Below are 21,898 nucleotides of genomic sequence, written 5' to 3' on the forward strand. Positions count from 1 at the left end.
CTTCCCCGCCCGCTGCTCAGCTATTCTACACACACTCCTGCTCTCTAACCACTGTGTTATCGGGACACTTCATCGCCACTCTGTGGGTTTAAGACAACAAAACAAAACCGTCTTGAAGTGGTTGCAGCCACTCTCTCTCCCAATGAGCACCCTGGGGCTTTTCTTTCCTAACTCTGCTGGTCACAGGAGAGAAAAGGGCCCTCCCAAGAATGTGTGCCCCCACGGAATTCAACTGCTACCTGTCCCAAAGGGCCTAAAAAGATCAGACACTCCCCCGCCCGCCTCCCACCCCATGCAGTGGCCTCCCTGTGACTGCCACCGGCCACAGGCACCAAGCCACATGTGTCAGTACCTTTCATGTAGGCCTCGATCTTCCGGATGAGTTCATAGGACTTGGAGCGGTCAAGCAGGGTCCTGATGGCAGGAAGGGGGTCCAGGACAATGGTCTCAGGGTGCGCATCGATGTATTCCTGAAAGGAAAACACACCTCTTCTGGTTGGAGGTGGGGGACTGACGATGACGTGAGGCTTCCGCAAGATGCCATCCCACGTGCCCTTCCCTCATCCATCCCTCCCTTCCCCCTCCCTCCACCAGCCCTGACTTCCGTCTGGGGGTTCACACAGTCTGGGGAAGCTGCCCCCACGCACTCAGCCACACCGAGATCACATGACATTGGTCAGACCAATCAGCATATTCCACCCTGGCCACTGGTTCAGGAGAGAACATGTGACCAGAGTCGATCCAATCAGAGGCAGGCTCGGAGCTCTCACTAGGAATGCTGGGACAAGACCATCGTCTTCCACACTGGGGAGAAGAGGAAGCACAGAGACTGTGCAGCTGGGAGCAGTCGCCCTGAGATGCGAAGGCCAGGCCGGACAAAGCCAAAGCTCAGAAATGGAGCCCAAAGGGAGAAAAACAGAGCTGAGAAAAGGGAGCACAACCAGGTCCTGATCAGCTCGTCTGGCCCCTGGATAAAGCCTCACCTGAAACTAGATCTGCTCCGTGTGTGGACTGCACTCAAGGAGAGTGGCCCGGCACCCTGCTCTGATAAGGATTCTGAGGCAGGGCCAGCGAGAGCGGAACGCCGGCATTCAGTAGAAGGTCTGCGTGAAGGCTTGTTGGCCAACACACCACAGGGCAGCCACCTTGCCTCAAGTGCCCCGGACAACATGCTTCTTCAGTACCTACTAGCTTCAGGGTTAGACTCTGGGCACGCGAGCAGAACTATGGCCAAACCGGCCTTTAAGGAAGTTACGGTCTCCTTGGGAGAAATGACGCTAATGCACATGGGGAACAAGAAACTCTAACAGAATTCAACATGAAACTGAGCAAAATATTTCCAGGAAAGGGAAACAAGGATCCCGGCCCTGCCCCTTGTCACCTCCGTGACTACACAAGCCATGCCATAGCAGTGGGCCAGAGCAGCACATCAGACAGGCACAGTAAATGAGACCATCCCTCTGGCCCCAAAACACTGCGTTTCTAAGGATAAAAACATGGAGTGCTGGAGTAACGAGAGAGAGGGGCTCCGAGAAAAGGCCGGGTGTGAGGGAGGCCACTCACCAGCTGTTGTTATTGTCAGCTGCATTGTGTTCTCCTCCACAGATCTGTTCAAGCCCTACTAAGCCCTGGTGCTTGGGAGTGCGACCTTATTTGGAAATAGTGTCTTTACACATGGAATCAAGCTAAAATGAGACCATACGGGATTAGGATGGCCCCTAATCCGTTGACTGGTGTCTTTAAGATGAGGACAATTTGGACAGAGAGACACAAAGGGAGAAGACCATCGGACAAGAGAGACAGTGACCGAAGTCGTGCAGCTACAAGGCAAGGCTGGCCAAGGACTACTGGCCACTGCCAGAAAGTAGGAGAAACGCGGGGTACAGATTCTCTCTTGGTGCCTCCAGAAGGAACCAACCCCGCAGACACCTTGACTTCAGACTTCGAGCCTCCTTAACTGTGAGAGGGAAAAAACAAACTCCCGTGTTTTAAGCCACCCAGTTTGTGGTACTTTGTCAAGGCCACCCCAGGGAATGAATACACCAGCTTAATTCATCCCCCTGCCCGCCCAGTCTACCAGATCCGTCTGCGAGGTCAGCAAAGGCCAAGAAACAAAGCCACAATGCTTCTTTTCAAGTAAGCCTTATCAACAAAAAAGAAAGCTCCATTTGGAATTACTCCCCCCCCACCACCACTTTTTTTTTCAGTGAACCTATTTTTGTTCCTAGTAATCATTTTTAAGAGCTCTCAACACAAAGCCAGAGATTTATATCTCCTTCTCCTCTGAAATCGGCTCCCCCCCTTGTGTTTCCCACCAAAGTATCTGGTTATGGGCTCTTTTTCTTTGAATGTCTAAAAATTTTTTCTGTCCCTAAGGGGTGGCCAGTACATGCTTGTGAGGAGCCCTTCTTCCCATCCTCACATCCACGAACTTCCTGGGGCGGACACGTTCTCATCCCCTCCTCCCTGCACACCCATCCCACAGATGTAAACACAGAAGAGAAGCCACCTTCCTCTTCCCCCTGCAGGAGGCGACTGTCAGCATTCAGCTCAGTGGCTGGCCCACCTCCCCGCTTATACAGAACAAGCCCCCAAGCTGATGAGGGCAAGCCCACATCTGACACCCACAGGGACCATGAAGGCAGGCTGAGAAGGGTCTTGTTTTTTGTTTTTTGTTTTTAAATTTAAGAGAGAGTGTGTGTGAGCAGGAGAGAGGGGAAGAGGGAGAGAGAGAGAAAAATCTCAAGCAGCCTCCATGCTCAGCACAGAGCCCGGCTCGGAGCTCAGTCCCATGACCTTGGGATGAGGACCTGTGCCAAAATCACGAGGCGGACACTCAACCGACTGAGCCACCCAGGCGCCCCTGGAAAGTGTCCTTAAGGAAGGTGTATCCAGAGATGCCTACAGGCCAGGGACCGTGCCCAGATCCGCTCTCCTACAGCCTCGGCCTCGCCGAAGGGCTTGCAGGCTCCGCAACAGCAACTATCCGTGCCAGCACCACTCTTTTGAACCAGGTCTACACTGCCACAAGAGCATGCCATTCAGGAGACACCAAGATTCCCACATACACATGAAGTCATATCACTGTCTTCACGTAAAAGGTCATTCATTCAACCAACTGCACATCATTCACAGCGCTCAGATCATCGTGCAGAGTACTAGAGACACATGGATGAATGAAAGCCTTTTATGCCTTGCCCTGCTGGATCTGTAACCCTGGCCACTGAATTCATGTTCTGGGTTATGACCTGAGGCACTGAACTACCCCGACACCCCCCCCCCCCCCCATCCCAACACTCCGGGAAGCAGCCTAGTGCAGAGGGAAGAGTAAGGGCCCAGGACTCAAGAAACCTATGCCCCCACTGTTATCACCTCCCAAGGTCACCTTGCGCAGGTCATCTGGCTTCTCTGGGTCTCAGTTCCCTCACCTGTGACTTAAAAGCCTAAATTGGAGGAAACTGCCGAGTGGTATGTATGGAGGCAGACTTCAGGGCCACACATGGGGCCTGTTTTAGAACTGGACAGATAGCCACCTGCTAGAGGCATTGTGGGTAAAGGTGGGGACCCACGCACATGCTTGCTGCCTTCCTTCAAAGAGAAGGCAGTATAGTATCAGAGATGCTCACTTTGATGGGCTAGCCCAATTCTCTCCCAGCAACGGAGTCCCATGAAGTCCGGACATGCTCCTTCCTCCCCCTCAAAAATCACCCCCTCCACCCCAGCCAAGCCCCGAGAGGAGTATCCGAGTGGTTGCTGGACCTTGTTCCACTTTTATGCATTAGGGCAGTGACCTTTAAAGAGAGAACTCAGAATCATTAAGACATGAATTTAAGCCAAACTCACGAGGGAAAGAAATTAGAAGAAACCAAAGGGGAAAATATCTGACAAGCAGGCGCCAACAAGCTTTTGACCCAGGATGAAAGCATCAGTATTAACAGAAGAATTATTCCTAAACACAATCTCTTTTGGGACAAGGACAGAGAGGGCAAAGAAAGAGTTTTTCCAATCGCCCCACTATCCACAAGTGGATTTCCTTCCAAGCCTTTCAGCTTATCTATTGTACCACAGGCCTCATGCATTTTTCACAAGTCTCTTAGAATTACCAAACAAATTGCTGGAAGGGTGAGCGCCCTGTACCGTTTTATCGCCACTCAGAAGAAGAAAGGCCCAAACGGTCTCCATGGCAAATGGTAAACACATGTTCCTTCAGCACGCCTGCCACCGAGCACCTACAAAGGGAGCCTGGACGTTAGGGGGGAGCCTGAAAAGAGGGGAGAGCAGACACAGACGGCCCTGGTCAGGGGGCCAGAGAATGCTGTCCGTTGAGGGGACGAAGGGGCAGAGGCCAGCCAGGTGCCCCCCGACCCAAGGCCCATAGGATGATGATGCCAAGAGGGAAACCGAGCGCTGTCTGCTGGGCTGGGGGAAGTCAACACTTCCCCACTGAGAATGTGAGCCAGATGAGAGGACCGGGGTGAACATCACAGATACCATTTCCTCTGCAGTTCCATTTATGGACAGGAAACGAGCAGGGAGACACAAGCGTCTGCTCTTATCTAACGGAAAACGCAGGCACAAGTCCCAAGTTCAAATCCTACGTCTACCACTCACCCGAGGTCTGTGAAAAAGAAACCGCAGTTAATCTCTGAGATTCTGTTTCCTGATGCGCAACATGCACGTTCTGAATAAAACCTATGTCAGGGAGCGGCTGAGGGCAGTTAAGACCCGGACGGGAAAGGAGTTGGTAGGTAGAAAAACAAACAGGATTCTCATGACTGGACAACGTGTGGCTTCTCGGCAGCAGACCTGACCCAAGGTCTCTGAGCTCATCCTGCCCTGCCCCCTCCAGCAGACCGAGGGGCATGCCAGCCCTGCCCCTGGGGTCAGTCCTTCTGCTGACGCCCAGAGCACCACACAATCCCCTGCCCTGTGGCAGCCCAGGCTCCAGGGTGCACCCCGCCGTGGACCGCTCGGGTCCTGGCCGAGCCCACGACCCCAGCTGGCTCCTTATAGGGGAGTGAGAGAGGCACCCAGCACAATTCCTGCCCCCTCAATTCTCAGAGGCAGTGGGCACTCTGGCCCACTCCCCCGAAACACTGCAGGCCCCCTTTTAGAAAGGGCTGATTCATTCTGTAGAGATGCATGCCAAAGTGACTTATGATTAAATATGATGTGTGGAATTTGCTTCAAAGTAACCAGGCACAGGGGACGGTGAGGTAAGGCAGAGGCAAGACAAGAGCGGTCATAAGCAGTTAACTCGAGGCTGGGTCCTGAGACCCAGCAGTGTGTTAAGGAGTCCACCAAGTATTTTTAAATTCTCTGCAATAACAGAAAATTGGGGGGGGGGGGGCATGGAGGGAGGGGGCTAAGTAACCAGATGTACCTTTTCTTCAATCCCACACACCTCTCCTGCCAGAGACACGTTCAAACAGCAACACTGTCTTTCCAGAAGGAGCAAGAGGCAGCGAGCCAGATGGGAAACCCAGTGAGAGATTAATTATGGAAAAGATGATAATAAATAAAAATCATCATCATCATAACTTTTCTTTTTTTTCTTTTTTTTTCTTTTTTGTTTTTTTTTTTAAGTAAAGGTGATTTTTTTTTTTTAACATTTATTTATTTTTGAGACAGAGAGAGACAGAGCATGAACGGGGGAGGGTCAGAGAGAGGGAGACACAGAATCTGAAACAGGCTCCAGGCTCTGAGCTGTCAGCACAGAGCCCGACGCGGGGCTCGAACTCACAGACCGCGAGATCATGACCTGAGCCGAAGTCGGCTGCTTAACCGACTGAGCCACCCAGGCGCTCCATAACTTTTAAATAATAGCAGCCACCACATACCCAGGACCAGCTATACACACACTGCCGGGAAATATGGTTTTCAAACACCATGTCCTTTAATATAAAAATCCTACGAGGTGGGACCCCTGGGTGGCACAGTTGGTTGAGTGTCCGACTCTTGATTTCGGCTCAGGTCATGATCTCACGGTCATGGGATTGAGCCCTGCGTCGGACTCCCCACTGGGTATGAATCCTGGATTCTCTTTCTCCCTCTGCCCCTCCTTGGCTTGTATGTACGTGCACTCTAGCTCTCAAAAAACGACAAAAAAAATTTCCTGTGACGTGAGAGCTGAAACTATAAAACTCTCAGATTACACTGGTGCGCATCTTCCTGGCCTTGAATCAGACAACAGTTTCTTAGGCACGATACTAAAAGTACAATCAGGGACGCCTGGGTGGCTCAGTCAGTTAAGCGTCCAACCTTGGCTCAGGTCATGGCCTAGCGGTTCGTGAGTTCAAGCCCTGCATCGGGCTCTGTGCGGAGAGCTCAGAGCTTAGAGCCTGTTTCGGATTCTGTGTCTCCCTCTCCTCTCTGCCCCTCCCCTGCTCCCGCTCTGTGTGTGTGTGTGTGTGTGTGTGTGTGTGTGTGTGTGTGTGTGTCTCAAAAATAAGTAAACATTAAAAAAAAAAAATCTAAAAGTACAATCAATCAAGAAAAGAAAAAATAAACTGGACGTCATCGACATTAAGAGCTTTTGTGAGTCAAGGACACCACCCACCTCAGACCTGGCACACAGGCCTCATCTCATCACACCTGTGACCCAGCCACTGAAAGGCCTCCTGCTGGACCGTGTGTGTGCCTGAGAGCCCAGCCGGGCACTTCCTCACCTCTGGCCTCCATGGCAGGAGTGGGAGATTCAAGCCCAGTGGATGGTTCTAGAAATCTCCCCTGTAGAGGTGGGGAGCTAGGATGGAGGAAGGAGCACCACACAGGGCACTGGGAGCCCCTTCTCCTCTCTAGGCCTCTTCCTCCTCTATAAGGTGGAAGCCAATCCTGTGAAGAGGTTCCATGCATGGGAGCGGGGGGCTGCTGGACCTGGGGTAGAATCCTGCCTTCCCTACTTGCGACTCTGGGCCTCCATAAGCCTCAGTCCTCTTCTGTGAAATGGAGAGGGTCGCAGCCCCTACCTCCTGGGATGTTTTTTTAAAACAATTTATTGACCACATACCATGCAGTTTACCCACTTAAAGCTTACAATCCAGTGGCTTCCAATATGTGACAGAGTTGTGCAACCAAAAGCATAGTTATAAGATATTATCATCACTTCAAAAAAAAAAATCCCATACCTTTTAGCTATCAGCTTCAATTCACCCATTCCCTCCAGCCCCTGGAAACCACTTTTTGCCTCTAGACACTTGCCTATTCTGGACATTTCTTCTTCTTCTTCTTTTTTTTTTTTTTTTTTAATTTTTTTAAAGACAGAGCACGAGCAGGGGAGGGGCACAGAGAGAGACAGAGAGACAGAGAGAGAGAGAGAGAGAGACAGAATCTGAAGCAGGCTCCAGGCTCTGAGCGCTGTCAGCACAGAACCCGACGCGGGGCTCGAACTCACAGACCGTGAGATCATGACCCGAGCCGAAGCTGGACGCTTAACCGACTGAACCACCCAGGTGTCCCTGGACATTTCTTATAAATGGAATCAATGCAGTCTTTTGTGACTGGCTTCTTTCACTTAGCATAACGTTTTTAGGGTTCACTCATGCTGTAGCACGTGTCACTGCTTCATTGTGTTTGATGGCTGAGCAATATTCCACTGTGTGGATATACCGCCTCTGTTGATCTGTTCAACAGCTAACGGGCATCGGGTTTATTTTCATCTTGTGGCTACTATGAATTAAGCTCCTGTGAACATTTGTACACAGGTTTTTGTGTAGATGAACGTTTTCGTGTCTCTTGGATTATATACCATATATTCTTGGGTTAAGAATACAAAAGATTGCAAAACTTCTCAGTTCCTCAAGCATGGATATTTTAGGTAGTAATCATAACAATCTGCCATGGCAGACAGGGACACCTGGGTGGCTCAGTCAGTTGAGCATTCGACTCTTGATTTTAGCTGAAGTCATGATCTCATAGTTCGTGAGTTCGAGCCCTGCGTCAGGCTCTGTGCTGACAGTGCAGAGCCTGCTTGGGATTCTCTCTCTCAAAATTAATTAATTAATTAATTAATTAATTTTAAAGCCCACCATGGTATACTAATAAACCATTTTTCTGGTTTCTAAAAGCTACAATCACACAAAACGCTAGATTTGACTCACAAAGCAATCTCTGTGGTCTATAGAGTAAACACCTGTATTTTTATTCCCATTTTATAGATGAAAACACTGAGCATCTGAGAGGCCAAGTGACTGGCCCAAAGCCACGCAATCAGCTGCGGCTTTGTCAGGATTCAAAACCAGCCATTACAGTGTCAAACCCAAGGCCCCTGCAGTGCACCCTGTCACCTCCCCAAACACAAGTTATGTGGCTGAAGTGCTTTAATTCCCAGAAAGTCTAAGGACCCATTTCGAATCTAAGTGCTGGAGAACCTGTGCACAACTCAGTCAAGCAGGCCTAGAACAGGAAAAGAGAGAGCTGAAGCCTGGGGCCAGCAGTGGGAGGACAAGAACGAAGAGCCTTAGAACTGCCCAGACCACCCACCCCCACCCCACCGTGGACCAAGCAGTCTGGGTCTCTGGGAGGCCGCCTATTTGAACGATGGCTTCCTGAGTAGTCCTATCTAAGCACTTACAGAGGAAACCTTAAGCAAGCACTGTGGGGACAGCAAGCCCTGCCTGTTCTTCGGGACTCTAAATGTCCAGAACTCTCAATCTCCAGAGAGGTGGGACAGGAAGCAGCATGGTGAATGCTAAGAAGGAGTCGCCTGCAGGGCCGGGCAAGCTAAGTGCCAGGTTCCCCTGCCAAGCATTCTGCATGTTAACCTGAAGGCTGGAGGGAGAGGCAGAGATGCTTTCTAAGAGGAGAATTTTAGGATTGAAGTCGGTTTCAGAAAAACCCTGCTGGCCAGGAATGGTGTGGGAGGACTGGACTGGAAGCCATTCACGGAACAGGGAGTTGAGGGCATCCAACACGTCGGAGAAAGTTCATCTTCTAGTTTGGTAACCAGCCTCCTTCCTTCCAGGGTCCTTGTTCCCCTCCCCCAGGAAGATGTCACACGGGAGGACAGAAGTCCTCACTGAGAGTGGAAAGAGAAAGAAGGGGCAGCACAGGTTGGGCACAGGCAGGGAAGGAGTGGGGAGCCCACGAGTGGCTCTAGGGAGCAGTCCTGCTCTACAGTTTGATCTGGTGGTGGATACAAGGTGTATCTGGTTTGCGAAATCTATCATGCACTCACTTATACCTACGGTTTTCTGCGTACGTATTATACTTCACCTTATTAAAAAAAAGGGGGGGGGGAGAACGAAAGCACTGAACTAAGCAGGGAAGCAAGCACCTGCTCCCTGCTCTCAGTATAGCCTGCCTTGTCTTCACCTTCTCTGGGACTCCAGCCTTCTACGTGGAGCGGATCAAGGATGGGAAATGGGGCACAATTCCACCACACCTCCCCAGGGCCACAGCAGCCATCACCACAGATCACGGCAGCGATCAGCTGGGGATCACAGCACGTGGGATTCAGAACCCTGATCATCACTCGGTTCCAGAAGTTAGATAAGCATGGGCACTCAGGGTGAATCCCACGTGCCATGCACAGAACAAGCTCTCCAGGCTGATTCCGTGAGTCAGGGTTGGCGTGTTTTAATTAGTGCTTAGTCACCAAACGAATGCTGGGGAAGACCTGCGGCCGGTGGAAATTACTCACAGGGGTTTTTATGGGAAAGAGGTAACCCTGGGCTTACTCAACATAATCTCACTCCTTCTGACTCTTCCTGATAGCACAACCCACGCCCAGACCTTCCAGCTGATGACCACAAAGGTTGCCCTTTGAACTAGCTCCTTCCACACCAAGTGCTGGATGAAAGCGAGGAAGCTTCCAGTTCCTAAAGTCTTAACACCAAGATGGAGGTCCCGGCAAGATGTTACAATGAGTTATTATTAATAACTACGGTAATGATGGTGATGATAGCAGCTAACTTTTCCTGCATGCCCACCAAGTACTGGATAGTGTTCTACACACTTTCAGGATCCGACACATTTATTCCTTACAACCAGCCTACGCACTAGGTCCTATTAGCAGCCCCACTGGACAGACAGAAACAAAGACTCAGAGCGCCTCAGTACCTGGCCCAGGCTCTCCGAGTAAGGAAGCAGCCACGATGGCATCTGAATCCAGGCCATCTGGTTCCAGAGCCCTCTAGTTGGCTCGGGGAGGCCTGGCCAAAGGAAAAGCATCTAAATTTTAGCCATGGCCAGGATTTCTCATGTGTGTTCTTATAAAATTTATGTTAAAAAAAGAAAAGTACATCTTTCTCGTGTGCTGTCAACCCAAGCCTCGGCTGTGAGCCTGGTGGCACAGCCTGTGAGATCAAGCACGCGGCCTCTGGTGCGAGGACAAGGTAAAGCACCCGAGAAAAAATGGCAATAGAGTCTGCCAAAAATAAAAGTTCCTTTGCCAGAGGAAGAGTCACAGACGGTCAGACCTCGCAAGACCTAAGGGCCCCTTAGCCCATCTTTCCAGAAAGGTGAAAGGAAGTAGAAACAAGCCCGAGGGCACACAGCGAAGCGGCAGAGATGAGCCCACAACCCCATCTCCTCCTCCTGGCACCCCAGGGCCACCCTGGTTCACTCTGCTCCCAAAGGCCCCAAGGAGCCAACACGTTGGGCCAGAGTCTCTGCTTCTATTCCTGAGCCCGGATCAAGACAAACTAACAACAGCCACAAGACAGCCACCTCTCAGGAGAATAAGCAAATGATCGGGCCAGATGCCGGAGTCCACAAAGGCCTCTGGGATGAAGATCCATGCAGCACCAAGGGAAGGACACGTGCAGAATTCTCAGGGCCAGCACGTGCGTCTCCGGACGCACAGGATGCCTGCGGTGAAGGCGGGGGACCCCCGGAGGGAGGACAAACAGATACAACGGTGTCATGAGCAATCACACCATCAAAGGCACAGTACGCTTCTGCAGAAAGTGAACCCCATTCCCGGGAGACTAGCTCCACAGGAGGATGAGGTCATGAGCCGTGCTGAGCAAAGCTTTCTGGGGAGGACAGCTAACGAATCCTCTGCGCAGACTACTGAAGCCATGAAATCAACCGCTGTTCACGGACGTGAAATCATCTGAAGCCAGGGTCAAATGTCCCCCAGGCTAAGCCTTCCGGGCACCACCCAGAATACATGCCTGTTCATTACACCTTACAGAAAATCACATACCACAGACAGTCCTGAGGAATCCACGCTAGACCCAAGTGCCTGGATGCATCAGACTGTGCCAGGCAGCCAACCATGGCCCTAGCCAGACCAAAGCACCCACGGCTGTTCAAGAATCACAAGCCAGGGGTCTGAAGAGGTAGCCAGGGCTGGCATGGGGCTGGGGCTGGAGATTCATGCAGCTGAACCTTGGGAGTAGGCTCCCAGAGGCCAAGAGAAGGTTGTGGCAGCACCTGGTCTATACCAGGGACAGAACTGCCAAGTCCTGCCACACATGGTGCCATTCGCAGTCTACCACTGAGCTGTGCAGTACACACACCATGTAACAGTCCCTGACCATCAGTCGAGGCTTTTTTGCCTTCCAGTCACTGGCTGACCATCTCTTTCAGCCCAGCTGCGCCTGGGTGATCCCGATTCCAACACAAAGGACCCTAAGACCCTGTGAAAATTAAGGTAGAGCAGAATTAAGAAATTGGCTTCAGGGCGCCTGGGTGGCTCAGTCGGTTAAGCGTCCGACTTCGGCTCAGGTCATGATCTCACGGTATGTGGGTTCGAGCCCCGCATCAGGCTCTGTGCTGACTGCTCGGAGCCTGGAGCCTGTTTCAGATTCTGTGTCTCCCTCTCTCTCTGACCCTCCCCCGTTCATGCTCTGTCTCTCTGTGTCTCAAAAATAAAATAAACGTCAAAAAAAAATGTTTTTTTAAATAAAAAAAAAGAAATTGGCTTCAAGTCCTAAGACTGCCATTAACTTTATGCATACTTCTGAAAGCCACCTAAGTCACTTGTATCTTAGTTTTCCCATCTAAAAACCAGTAGGTTGCAATGATGCATTTATATCCTTTCTGACTTTCCAGTCCTAGGATTCTTTGATACTTTGAAGTGATAAGTGAACAAAAAAAGCTCTTTGGGTCCTGGAGCCCAGGGCCTGCTGCCCTCAAGCAAGTACACAGTGTAAGAACTACACAGAACCCAGTCTTGTTAGGACAGTGACACACATTCCCACAACAGTAGAGGGAAGGACAGGAACACGAATGGCGGATAGCCAATGGCTCCACATCAGGGACAGACATCAGTTCACTAGCTTGAGCGAGACCACACATACCAGGACTGCCTTTCTGTGCAGTGACTAAGATAACCCTCCATTCCTTACAGACCCAGCCCTGGTATGTAGAGGGCACCTCCTCACCCGCTACGTCTCTGACTTTTCTAAAATGGCTCCTTGGGGAGAGCTGGCCTTCCACGCCCACAGACACCTTGGTCTTAATCGGCCCTCATTTGTATTCTGGGGAGTTCGCCAGTGTCTGAGACCTCAGCCTGAGGCCTCCCAGAGAACACGAGGCCAGGAAGAGACGGAGCTCCTGAGGGGAGAGAGAGAGAGAGAGAGAGAGAGAGCGCGCACGTGCGCACATCGGGGTGGGGGGCACCTCTGCAGCTACAGGGCAGTCGCATTCCGCCCACCCTCACTGGGGGCTCCCCTAAGTGTGGAGAGATGTAAAGGTGACTGGTGAGGACAGAGTAGGGAAGCACTGCCATATGGGAATATGCAGGGATGCGGGTCACGGCACTCATCTGGCCGTGGGGGGAGGGGGGTGGAGGGAATAGACAGGGTTTCCGGAGGCCAGTGCTGCTGGAGGCATAAGGGTCACCGGCATGGGCCACAAGGAGAAAAGGCATTCCAGGCAGAGGGGACAGCAAACGCAGAGGCACGGGGTGAGGGAGGCCGGCGTGGCTGGGCAGACATAGGTCTCAAAGGGGAGGTTACGTAAGGCAGAAAGCAGGACAGACAGCTGGAGATACACCAGCCAGGGAGTCTGGATGTGATCCTAAAGCAACAGGGTCCTGTGCCGGGGAGTGGCGGGGCCAGCTTTGAGTTTTGCAGTGACCAGTCTATCGGCACGTGAGGCCCAGGGGCCGAACTTGGAAGGGATGGGCCTGAGCAGTGTGTCCAACACAGCCGGCATTAGGGACATGTGTGCCAGACTCAGCCGTGCAGGAAGGACGGAGCTACTGCCTGACCTCTGGCATGATTTGACAGAGCCGGTGAGAGGAAAATGATGCCCTCTGCCCCTCAGCGTACTTGCTCTCCAGACCCGTAATTTAAACCCGTGAGCTCGGGCTGGGGTGTTCAGGCCCTCACAGCACAGGGAGTTCTGGAGAGAAAGGCGAGGTATGAACACAGGAGCACCAGACAGAAGCGAGGTGGCCTGGGGTCAAGGTCCAGACAGGCTGCGTGAGCCTGGCACAGACACTGCCCTTGCAAGGGCCCTGAGTGCCAGTGGCAAACACAACGGGATGGGGGTACGGTGAGGGTCTGGCACCCCCTGATATTCCAGAACTCTATGCCAAATTAAACCAATGAGAAGCATTTCCGAAGGGGGGGGGGGGCGGGACACAGACCAGCTCTAGGTTGGTGGGAATGTAAACTGGTACAACCTTATGGGAAGACACTGGGCACCAGCCGAAATTAAGAACACACAACCTTGGCATTTCCATTCCCAGGTATTCATCCCACGGAACTCCCCACGTGTGCACGCAGATTCGCATACAGATTATTTCATCACTATGGCTTGTTCCTGAAACATCAGTGGGGAGCTGGTTAAGAAAAGGATTTAAAGCAGTACCATGCAGCCATGAAACAGAACGAGGCAGCCTGAAGGGCTGATGTGAAGTCATTTCCAAGATCCAGTGTCAGAACAATGGCTTTGTGTGGGGAAGGGAAGACCATCTTTGTTCAGACACACGGGAGCCCCTGAAAAGGTTCAAGGCTGTTGGGGAGCCGACTGTGGCTGCGCCTAAGATGGGAAGGGGCCGACTGGGCAGCAGAGGTGGGAGGAGACGGTCAGGACCACTGAGAGCCACACCTAAGGAATCCACCAGAATCACAGTCCATGAGATGACTGGAAAGGTTCACTGGCCCAGGCTGGGCACGAGGTGGGAGAAACACTGGGGCATTCGGGAGGGGCAGACAAAGCTCCTATGGAGCAGAGGGCCAGCAAGGACCACCCCCGCACCCGTCCCTGCTGACGAACAGAATGGTCACAGCACAAGGGGTTCAGGAGGGACAAGGAGAGGTCGGAGCAGCCAGGACCCTGTCCCCACAGTGAGCTGTACAGACTCATACCGCTGATGGGACATCAGACCCTTTCCAGATGAGGGGAGGGGAGGTGCTGTGAGAGGGCCTGAGCGCCCCACAGACCACGGGTTCTCCTGGGCGTGGGGCTCTGCACGCTAGCCTCGGTGTCCCCGCCTTTGGCCTCCAAGTCACGTGTCCCCCAAAGCCAGATGTCCCCCACGACTGTCTGTCCATCTGGGTCATCTTCCCAGACAATCTAATGTCATGTGCCTCACTCGGCCACCTGGCGAGCAGCGTGAGCACGACAGTGTGGTCCCCACGGGTGAGAAACTGTTGTTCGCAGTGCTGACAGAAAAGCCTATGGAGAAATTAGCTCCCGCCAAAATATCACCCCAAATGCTGAGGAAGAAAGGGCTGGAAGTAAACAGAAGGCTATTATTTGAGACGGCAAATGCCTTCTCCCCGCCGTTCCCAGGCCCCATGGAAAACAATCCCTCCCTTTCTATCCCCAGACTTCAGCACCAAACTTATACACGTTCTCCATCTTCCGTCAGCAGAGGCTGGCACAGTGCCTGGCCAGGCTGTTCACCCTGACGAATGTCACATGTTCTGTCACAGCGCCTACGGACCTGGGAAAGGGGCCTGCGGGGCTGGGTGCTGGTCAGAAGGCACCCCTCCCAGGCTGATGCTAAACCAGGAGAGACTAGCATTTCCATTAAGGGGTCGCTGTGGGGGCCACAGGGGGGTCCCAGCAGTCACCTGACCCCACGGTCAGAGCTGGCAGCTGAGCAAAGTGAGGACCAGAAGGGGCTGCCCGGTCCCGGGTCACACAGCAGCTGCCGCACTCCTCAAGCACCTGTCTTAAGCCCCGTGCGCCCCCTCCACACACGCAGGCCCACATGCCCACCTGCTCCCCATGCCCGTCCCCACAATGCTCAGGTGAGGCTATGGAGCCACCCTGCCCTCGGGCCACTTCCCAGGATCCAGGCCAAAGGGCTGCTTGGCCTGCCCTACACGCCCACCCTCCCCCAGCCCTGCAGCCAGAGCTGAACTCTCAGTTCCCAGAACAAGCCAAGGCCTACCCGATGCCCACGGGCTCCCCTGCGCTTTGCTGGGGGGGTGCCAGCGTTAGTCACAGAACTCGGGGTACCCACACTGCTGTCGGTGGGGGTAGAGGAGTCGTGTGGAACCAGTGCAGGCTTTGCAGCACGCTGCTGAACTCTGGGAAGGCCAAGGGCCACTCTAGCCAGAGGTGCCTGGGCCCCCACCTCTGTGCTCAGCCGCCCCAGCCTCCCCGCCTCCAGTACAGGCCCCAGCCGCACACGACAGGGAGCCACTGCTGCCACACCACACCCCGTGGCAGTGACCATGGGGCCGCAGACCACTGACTTCCCAGTGTCCTTTTCGGCCCTGCTCTAACCAGCAGGCATTGGGTATGCTCGCTTTGTATGCTCTTCCCCTGGGCAAGTGCTTCAGCCTCACCGGCTTATTCAGTGTCCTCTGTGCTTGTCCTGCCAAAGAGCCTGGTAGACGCGCCCCCCTGGCCGGCTCCACGATCACCCCTCAGTCAAAAGGCCTTAAATTTCGACCTCAGTCCCAGTTGTCAACTCCTCAGAGAGGCTGCAGGATGAAGTGGCAAGAACTTCCCTGTTAGACAAGCCTTGAGTTTCCTTCTTCCTAGAACTTCCCATAATTGGAGATTGTGTTCCTTTTTCCTATTTGCTTGTGTTTTGTTTGCATTCTCCTTCCCCACACCCTGCATACACACACACAGATACACCTCTGTGGGGGCAGGGGCCCAGTCCACCTCATCTGTCTTATTGATCACTGTACCTGCAACTTCTTTGAGGATTTCTGGCACACAGGAAGTGCTCAACTAAGACTCGTTGAATGAATGACATTAACAGATCTTCAATGACTGATCTTAGAGATCAATGAACAGGCTGAGAGGCGCAGGCTGGGTCAGGGGCTAGAAGCAAGTGGGTGTGGGCGGTGGGAGGCCTGAGACAGTGGGCATGGACCCCACCAGCATGAGCTGTGCAGGGAGGGGCTCAGAGAAGGAGGGTCCTCATGCCTCGGAGGACCGAGGTCAGCAGAGGCCGGCTTGGCTGGTGAGAAGCTTTGTGATTTACCAAAGGTGAAGGAAACCACAACGGCTTAACTGTGAGCGTACAGCATACCCTAACCCTAACTCTAACCCTAACCCTAAGAGCATACGGGGAACGTGGAAGCCAAGTCAGGAAGTCATGGCCCCAAAACAGGCCAGGAGGAGGATGGAAGAAGGCGAGCTTTCTGCTACAGGTGTTACCAAAGGAAGAATCCACGAAGACTCCAGACCTCCTGGCCTGAAGAGCCCAATCTCCAAAACTCAGATACTATATCCAATGAGGGCTCAGTATCCACGCTTTTAAATCAGAAGGGCTTCACTTACCCACCGGAGCTCTCACAGCTGCCAGAAAGGCAGGGGTCTCGACCCAGGGGCAAGCCTGCCCCCAGGAGACACGCAGCAGTGTCCGGAGACAGTTTTGGCTGTCACAATTGAGGGTGGCGCTCCTGGCACTTAGTGGGCGGTGCACAGGATGGCCCCACAGTACAGAATCATCCAGCCTAACAAGTCAACAGTGCCGAGGCTAAGGAACCCTGAAACTACGTGCATAAAAGTTCCTTCGTCAACCCTGGAAAAATTTATTATTAATAAACGTTAGGATTTCTGAAACCCAATGCACCTCAAACCCTGACTGCCTCCCTCCCCCGCCCCACCCCACCCCCCCCACACACACACATGGCCAGTGTGCTGGGTCAGAGCTCAGGCTCCCAGGGCAGCCGGCCCCTCCCACTGTACCGCCTGGTGCTGTACAAAGTCCTGCTCTGCTTGGGGCTGGTAACAGGGTCATAAAGTCGTGGGTCTGCCTGGGGGACCGGTCTTCCTCTCCACACAGGAAAGGCCCTGCACACAGCTAATGGCACTAAATGGCACCAGCCTCCCCTGGGGAGAAAGAATGATTCACCGTCACCGCCTGATCTGGGTGCACAATGGGCAGATTGTGTGGCCATCTCCACCATGGCGGGGGGTGGGGAGGGTGGCCTTGTAACCCAGGGCAGGAGTCATGACGAGACTGACTTCATGGCCACCTCAGGACAGGATCTGTCCTCTGAGGCCAGGGTCACCAACTATGCCCAGTTCTGCCTCCCCTGGCACCTGCTGGTTAACGTTTATCACTGTGCAGCACCAGCTGGGTCGGAGGCAATCCCAGACGGTGGTGACCTCTTCCTTCAGGTGCCCCTGCATCACTGGCCCTCACACCCCAAAGCCATTCTGAGGCCTATCTGAAAGAGCACGAGCTATGATCCTGGCTCCGTCGTGTTTGGACTAAGCAACCCCGGGCGAGTACCTTAACTTCCTCGGGCCTGTATCCTTACCTGGAAAACGGGGAAGTAACTCCATTCTCCCAGGCACTGAAAGAAGCACAAAGTGAGATAAGAGATGTGGAGCGCCCCGGGCACCGAAGGCCAGCTGGGACCTGCTCGGGAAGCGGCAGCCTCTCGCAGGGCTCCACGGTGGCCGCCCAGATCCTTTGCTGGCGCCCAGGGTTCCGATTCTGACACCACCAGCCAGGAGGCCACAGGCCACTAAGCGCTGCTTCCAAACTGACAGAAACTCGCTTAATTTACGTCAGGTTTAGGTATCATCTCCCTAATCAGGTTAGAAGGCCTGGAACAACAGAATCTGGTTTCTTCTGCTTCCCCTCCATCCCTCCAGCTTGCGGCACAGAGCCCCAGGCTGGCGGCCCACCCAGTAAACATCTGAGGTTGGAAGGGTTTGATCCAGCGCGGCTGGGAAATCATTTCTGAGCCCTAGGGGTCGGGGGCCGCGCGGAGCTCTGGTCTTGGAGGTGATCACCGCTGCTCACGGCAGCCACCTTTGGAGGTGGCCGCCGCAGCTTTCAATGTCCCCATCCTACGGTGCCATCCCAGCACGTTCCCTGGACGGCAGGTGGGGCGACTGGGGAGGGGCGGAGCCGGGCATGTCCCCTGACCACCACCGGGCCCTGCCTTTAGTTGAAGTCAGTGCTCATTTCACAGAGAACACCTCCAATCTGGGGACATTTTCATAATCGCTGCCTCACTGACTACAATCGTGACTGAGAACTCCTAGGTCAGCTGTGACGCGCAGCTACTGTCCATATGGTGGTGGTTGTGGTGGCAGTAATAATAATAACAATCATAATAATAATAATAATAATAATAATAGGCTGGCATGATGGAAGGGTCACTCAGTGCTACACCTGTCATGACGCCCCAGGCACCACTGGTAAGGAAGAGCGGGGGACCACGTGTACACACGTGCACACGCTCGGAGCAGGCGCCGCTCCAAGGGCACGGTGCCTGTCAGTTGCTCAAGCCTCACAGCAACTGCCACGTTTAAGCCTCAGAAGGAAAGCGCACGGTGGGGCTGCTGGATTACTGTCACCGCAGACGGCCCCCTGGCCCGCAAGCAGATCAGCAGACTGACTCCCTGCGGTCAGTCACGGCCACGAGAATCAATGAGGCCACGGCACGCGTCACCCTGGGGCAGAAACTATGAGCCAGAGCGCGCTTCGCGGATTTCTCTTCCTTCTGCCGTGAGGACCGGTCTGCTGCCGCTCTGTCACCCCAGCTCTCAGGCGTGCAGAGCTCAGCCTGCCCTCTGACGACGTGGGCCCCAGGGTAGGAACAAGCCTGCGCTGAGTTGCAGGACCCGCCTGTTACTGCGGTGAGGCCGAGCCTGTCTGGACAGACCGGAGCAGGAAGGGCCTTGGAAGCCATCTCCTCCGACGTCCGAGGAAACCGGACTCTGAAGCTAGACTGGGAGGCAGCGGCAGGCCACACATGGGCCCCAGCAGAGGCCCCTGCCTGGCCTCCGAGGCCGTCAAGCCCACGTGGCCAGTGCTCTGAGCGCTGGCCACGGTCAACACACTCGGTCCTCCCGCAGCCACGGGAGGCAGGGACTAGGACTGCCCCTATTTTACAGATAAGGGAACTGAAGCACAGGGGAACTTAAAAGACATTCCCAAGGCCAACCAGCAGGAAGCGGTGGGGAGAGCTCTGAACCCAGGCAACGGACTCCCGTGCCGGTGTTCCAAACCGTTCTGCTCTGGGGGATAATAACAGGCCAGAGGAAGAAAAAGGCAAATCTGTGGGCTCCAGACATCTATGCACGAAGTGTACAAAGGGCTCCAGGAAAGGTATACAAATGACCAACGAGCACACATAAAGATGCCTGACAGCATCGGCCATCATCAGGGAGATTTAAATCAAAACCACAAGATATTTAAGTCAAATTTAAATCAAAACCACTTCACCCCCGCTAGGATGGCTAAAGTCAGAGCTGGGTAAGTGCTGGTGAGGATGTGGAGAAAGCAAAACCCTTCTGCGCTGCTGGTGGGCATGTGAAACAGTGCGGCTCTAGGAAAAACAGTCTGGTGGCTCCTGGATCGAGTAAACAGTTGCCACGTGGCCCAGCAATCCCCCTCCTGGGCGTATATTACCAGAAGGAATGAGAATGTGTACATACAAGCTTACAAGTGGTATTCTTAACAGCCAGAAGATGGAAACCCGTCACCTGATACCTGGATACACGATGTGGTGTATCCAAATGGAAGCTTACAGCCATCAAAAGGAAGGAAGCACCATTTCGCACCACGACAGGGATGAACCTGGAAAACATTATGCTAAATGAAAGAAGCAGTCACATGCGGTCCAGTGCTCTGTGATTCCGTTCCTATGAAAAGTCCAGAATAGGGAAATCTACAAAGACAGAAAGTGGTGGCTATTCAGGGCCGGGAGGGGAGGTGATGGTTAAAGATTTGGGGTTTCTTTCCAGGGTGAGGAAAATGTCCTAAAATGGACTGCACAGATCTATGAATACACTAAAACCCATCGATGATACACTTTAAGTGAGTGAATGGAATGGCATGTGAGTTCTATCTCAATAAACCGGTTTTTCAAGATGAGGGGTGGGGGGTGGGGAGCTGAGCTACTGAGAGTTGATTCAAAAAGCTGGTTCCTTTCAGGTAAAACAATCATTTAAAAAAACCAACTGTGCAAAGCGTGCCTTCTCTGCCTGCAACCAGGAGGCGAGGAAAGAGCTCCCTTCCCAGATCCATTTCATACAATCAAAGGGCTGCCGGGGACCTGAGAGGGGAGTGGGGCATTGCCCCTCATGGGCCTGTTGTGGGCCTGTGGTAGGGGCGCTCAGAGGATCACAGGGGCCCTGGGATGAGGACGGGGCAGTGCTGAGCCCCCAGGGGCATGATGAGCTCTGTCTTCACTGCAGAAACTGCCAGGCTCCAAAGACTATGGTGTCCTCACTATTCAGAGTTCATCTTGCCTTGGCAGTTTCCCCCTCCTAAGCAGGCCCTTTCTCATTCCAGTGAAATCTGATCTTCTCACTCTAACCCCCGGCCTGCAGGATAAAGTCCAAGCTCCCCAGCCTGTTCCTCCTGCGGCTCCCCACACCCCAAGGCTTCCCCAGGCGCACCCACCAGGCAGCACGATCTGCCTCATGAGCCCTCCCTGTGTCCCGTTCCCAGCTGTCCCCTGGAGCCATTTGCTCCTTTCTCTGACCCACCAGGATGCCCTGCACGAAGCCAGCACCGCAAAGGCAGCACCACAAAGCTCCTTCACTGCACAAACACACGGGCACAATTCCTACGTAGCAGGCACCATGGGAGGCAGTGAGGATAGCCGGTGAGCTCAGAGCAGATGCAATCCCCGCCCCTGCAACTAACAACCCCCAGAGGGACAGACAGACAGTAGGGACTGATAAAGCATGATGTGATTCCAAAGTGAGGGAAGGAAAAGCATAAAACTACGAGGGCCTGGGATGGCGGATATGTCCTTGGTGAGATAATCAGGGAGGTATCCCTAAGGAAGGGGCACCTGAGCTGAGAGCGAAGAAGGAATTTCAAGCACAAGAACAGCTTGTGCAAAGGCACTGAGGTGGCCAAGAACTCAGAGCTTGAGGGGCAGGTGGGACAAGATGAAGATGTGGAGAGAGGCAACGGCCGGATCACACAGGCCTCGTGGGCCTTGTTAAAAACGGAAGTCTTTGTTATGGCTGCAAAGAGACGGTACGTGGTTAGACACCAGGAGGTGATCAGATCTGGCTTTGCCCTAACTCATCACTCTGGCAGCTGTGAGGACAGCTCCTGGGTTCCTGCTCGGCCTCCCCGCGGGGCTCGGCCTCGCGTGGAAGGTGCTCGGCAAACAGCGTGTCGCGCAAAGAACAGCTCCGGTATTCAGACTAGGGGTTCCGGGACTATCTGTGGAACACTTCACAATCTCCCAGCCTAATCAAGACAGGAGAAGAGGTGTCAGTTTAAACTCAAACCTCGTTTTTCCAAGCTCATTCAGGGAAAGCCCCAGGATGATCCTCCTAGAAAGCTCCACATGCCCCACAGAACACAATCACTGTAACCCTTCTGGGCAATTCTGGGGCTGGAAGGGGCAGCAGAAGGTCTGCCCCCAGCCCCTGTCCTGCCAGGTTGCCCTGGATGCCACAGTGAGAAGAAGGTTCTCCAAGCATCCCTGAGGAATTAGCTTCAGAGGCCAGGGCTCCCCTGAGCACGGGGACAGGGACCCTCCCACCACCGCAGCCCCACGTGCCAAAATGGGCAGGGCCCTCAAGGTCTGTGCAC

General features: G+C 53.6%; 1 protein-coding gene across 4 annotated transcripts in view; it reads right to left on the reverse strand.

The window, feature by feature from the left end:
- Positions 1–21,898, reverse strand: part of ITPK1 (inositol-tetrakisphosphate 1-kinase) — a 179,088-nt gene that overhangs the window by 48,751 nt on the left and 108,439 nt on the right. For all 4 annotated transcript variants that reach the window (XM_053889728.1, XM_053889727.1, XM_019462099.2 and 1 more), the window contains one exon: positions 353–470. In XM_053889728.1, coding sequence (XP_053745703.1) covers positions 353–470 — 118 coding nt within the window. The remainder of the gene's footprint in view (positions 1–352; positions 471–21,898) is intronic.

The sequence above is a fragment of the Panthera pardus genome, unplaced genomic scaffold, assembly GCF_024362965.1.
Source record: "Panthera pardus isolate Hobbes unplaced genomic scaffold, ASM2436296v1 HiC_scaffold_24, whole genome shotgun sequence".
NCBI lineage: Eukaryota > Metazoa > Chordata > Mammalia > Carnivora > Felidae > Panthera > Panthera pardus.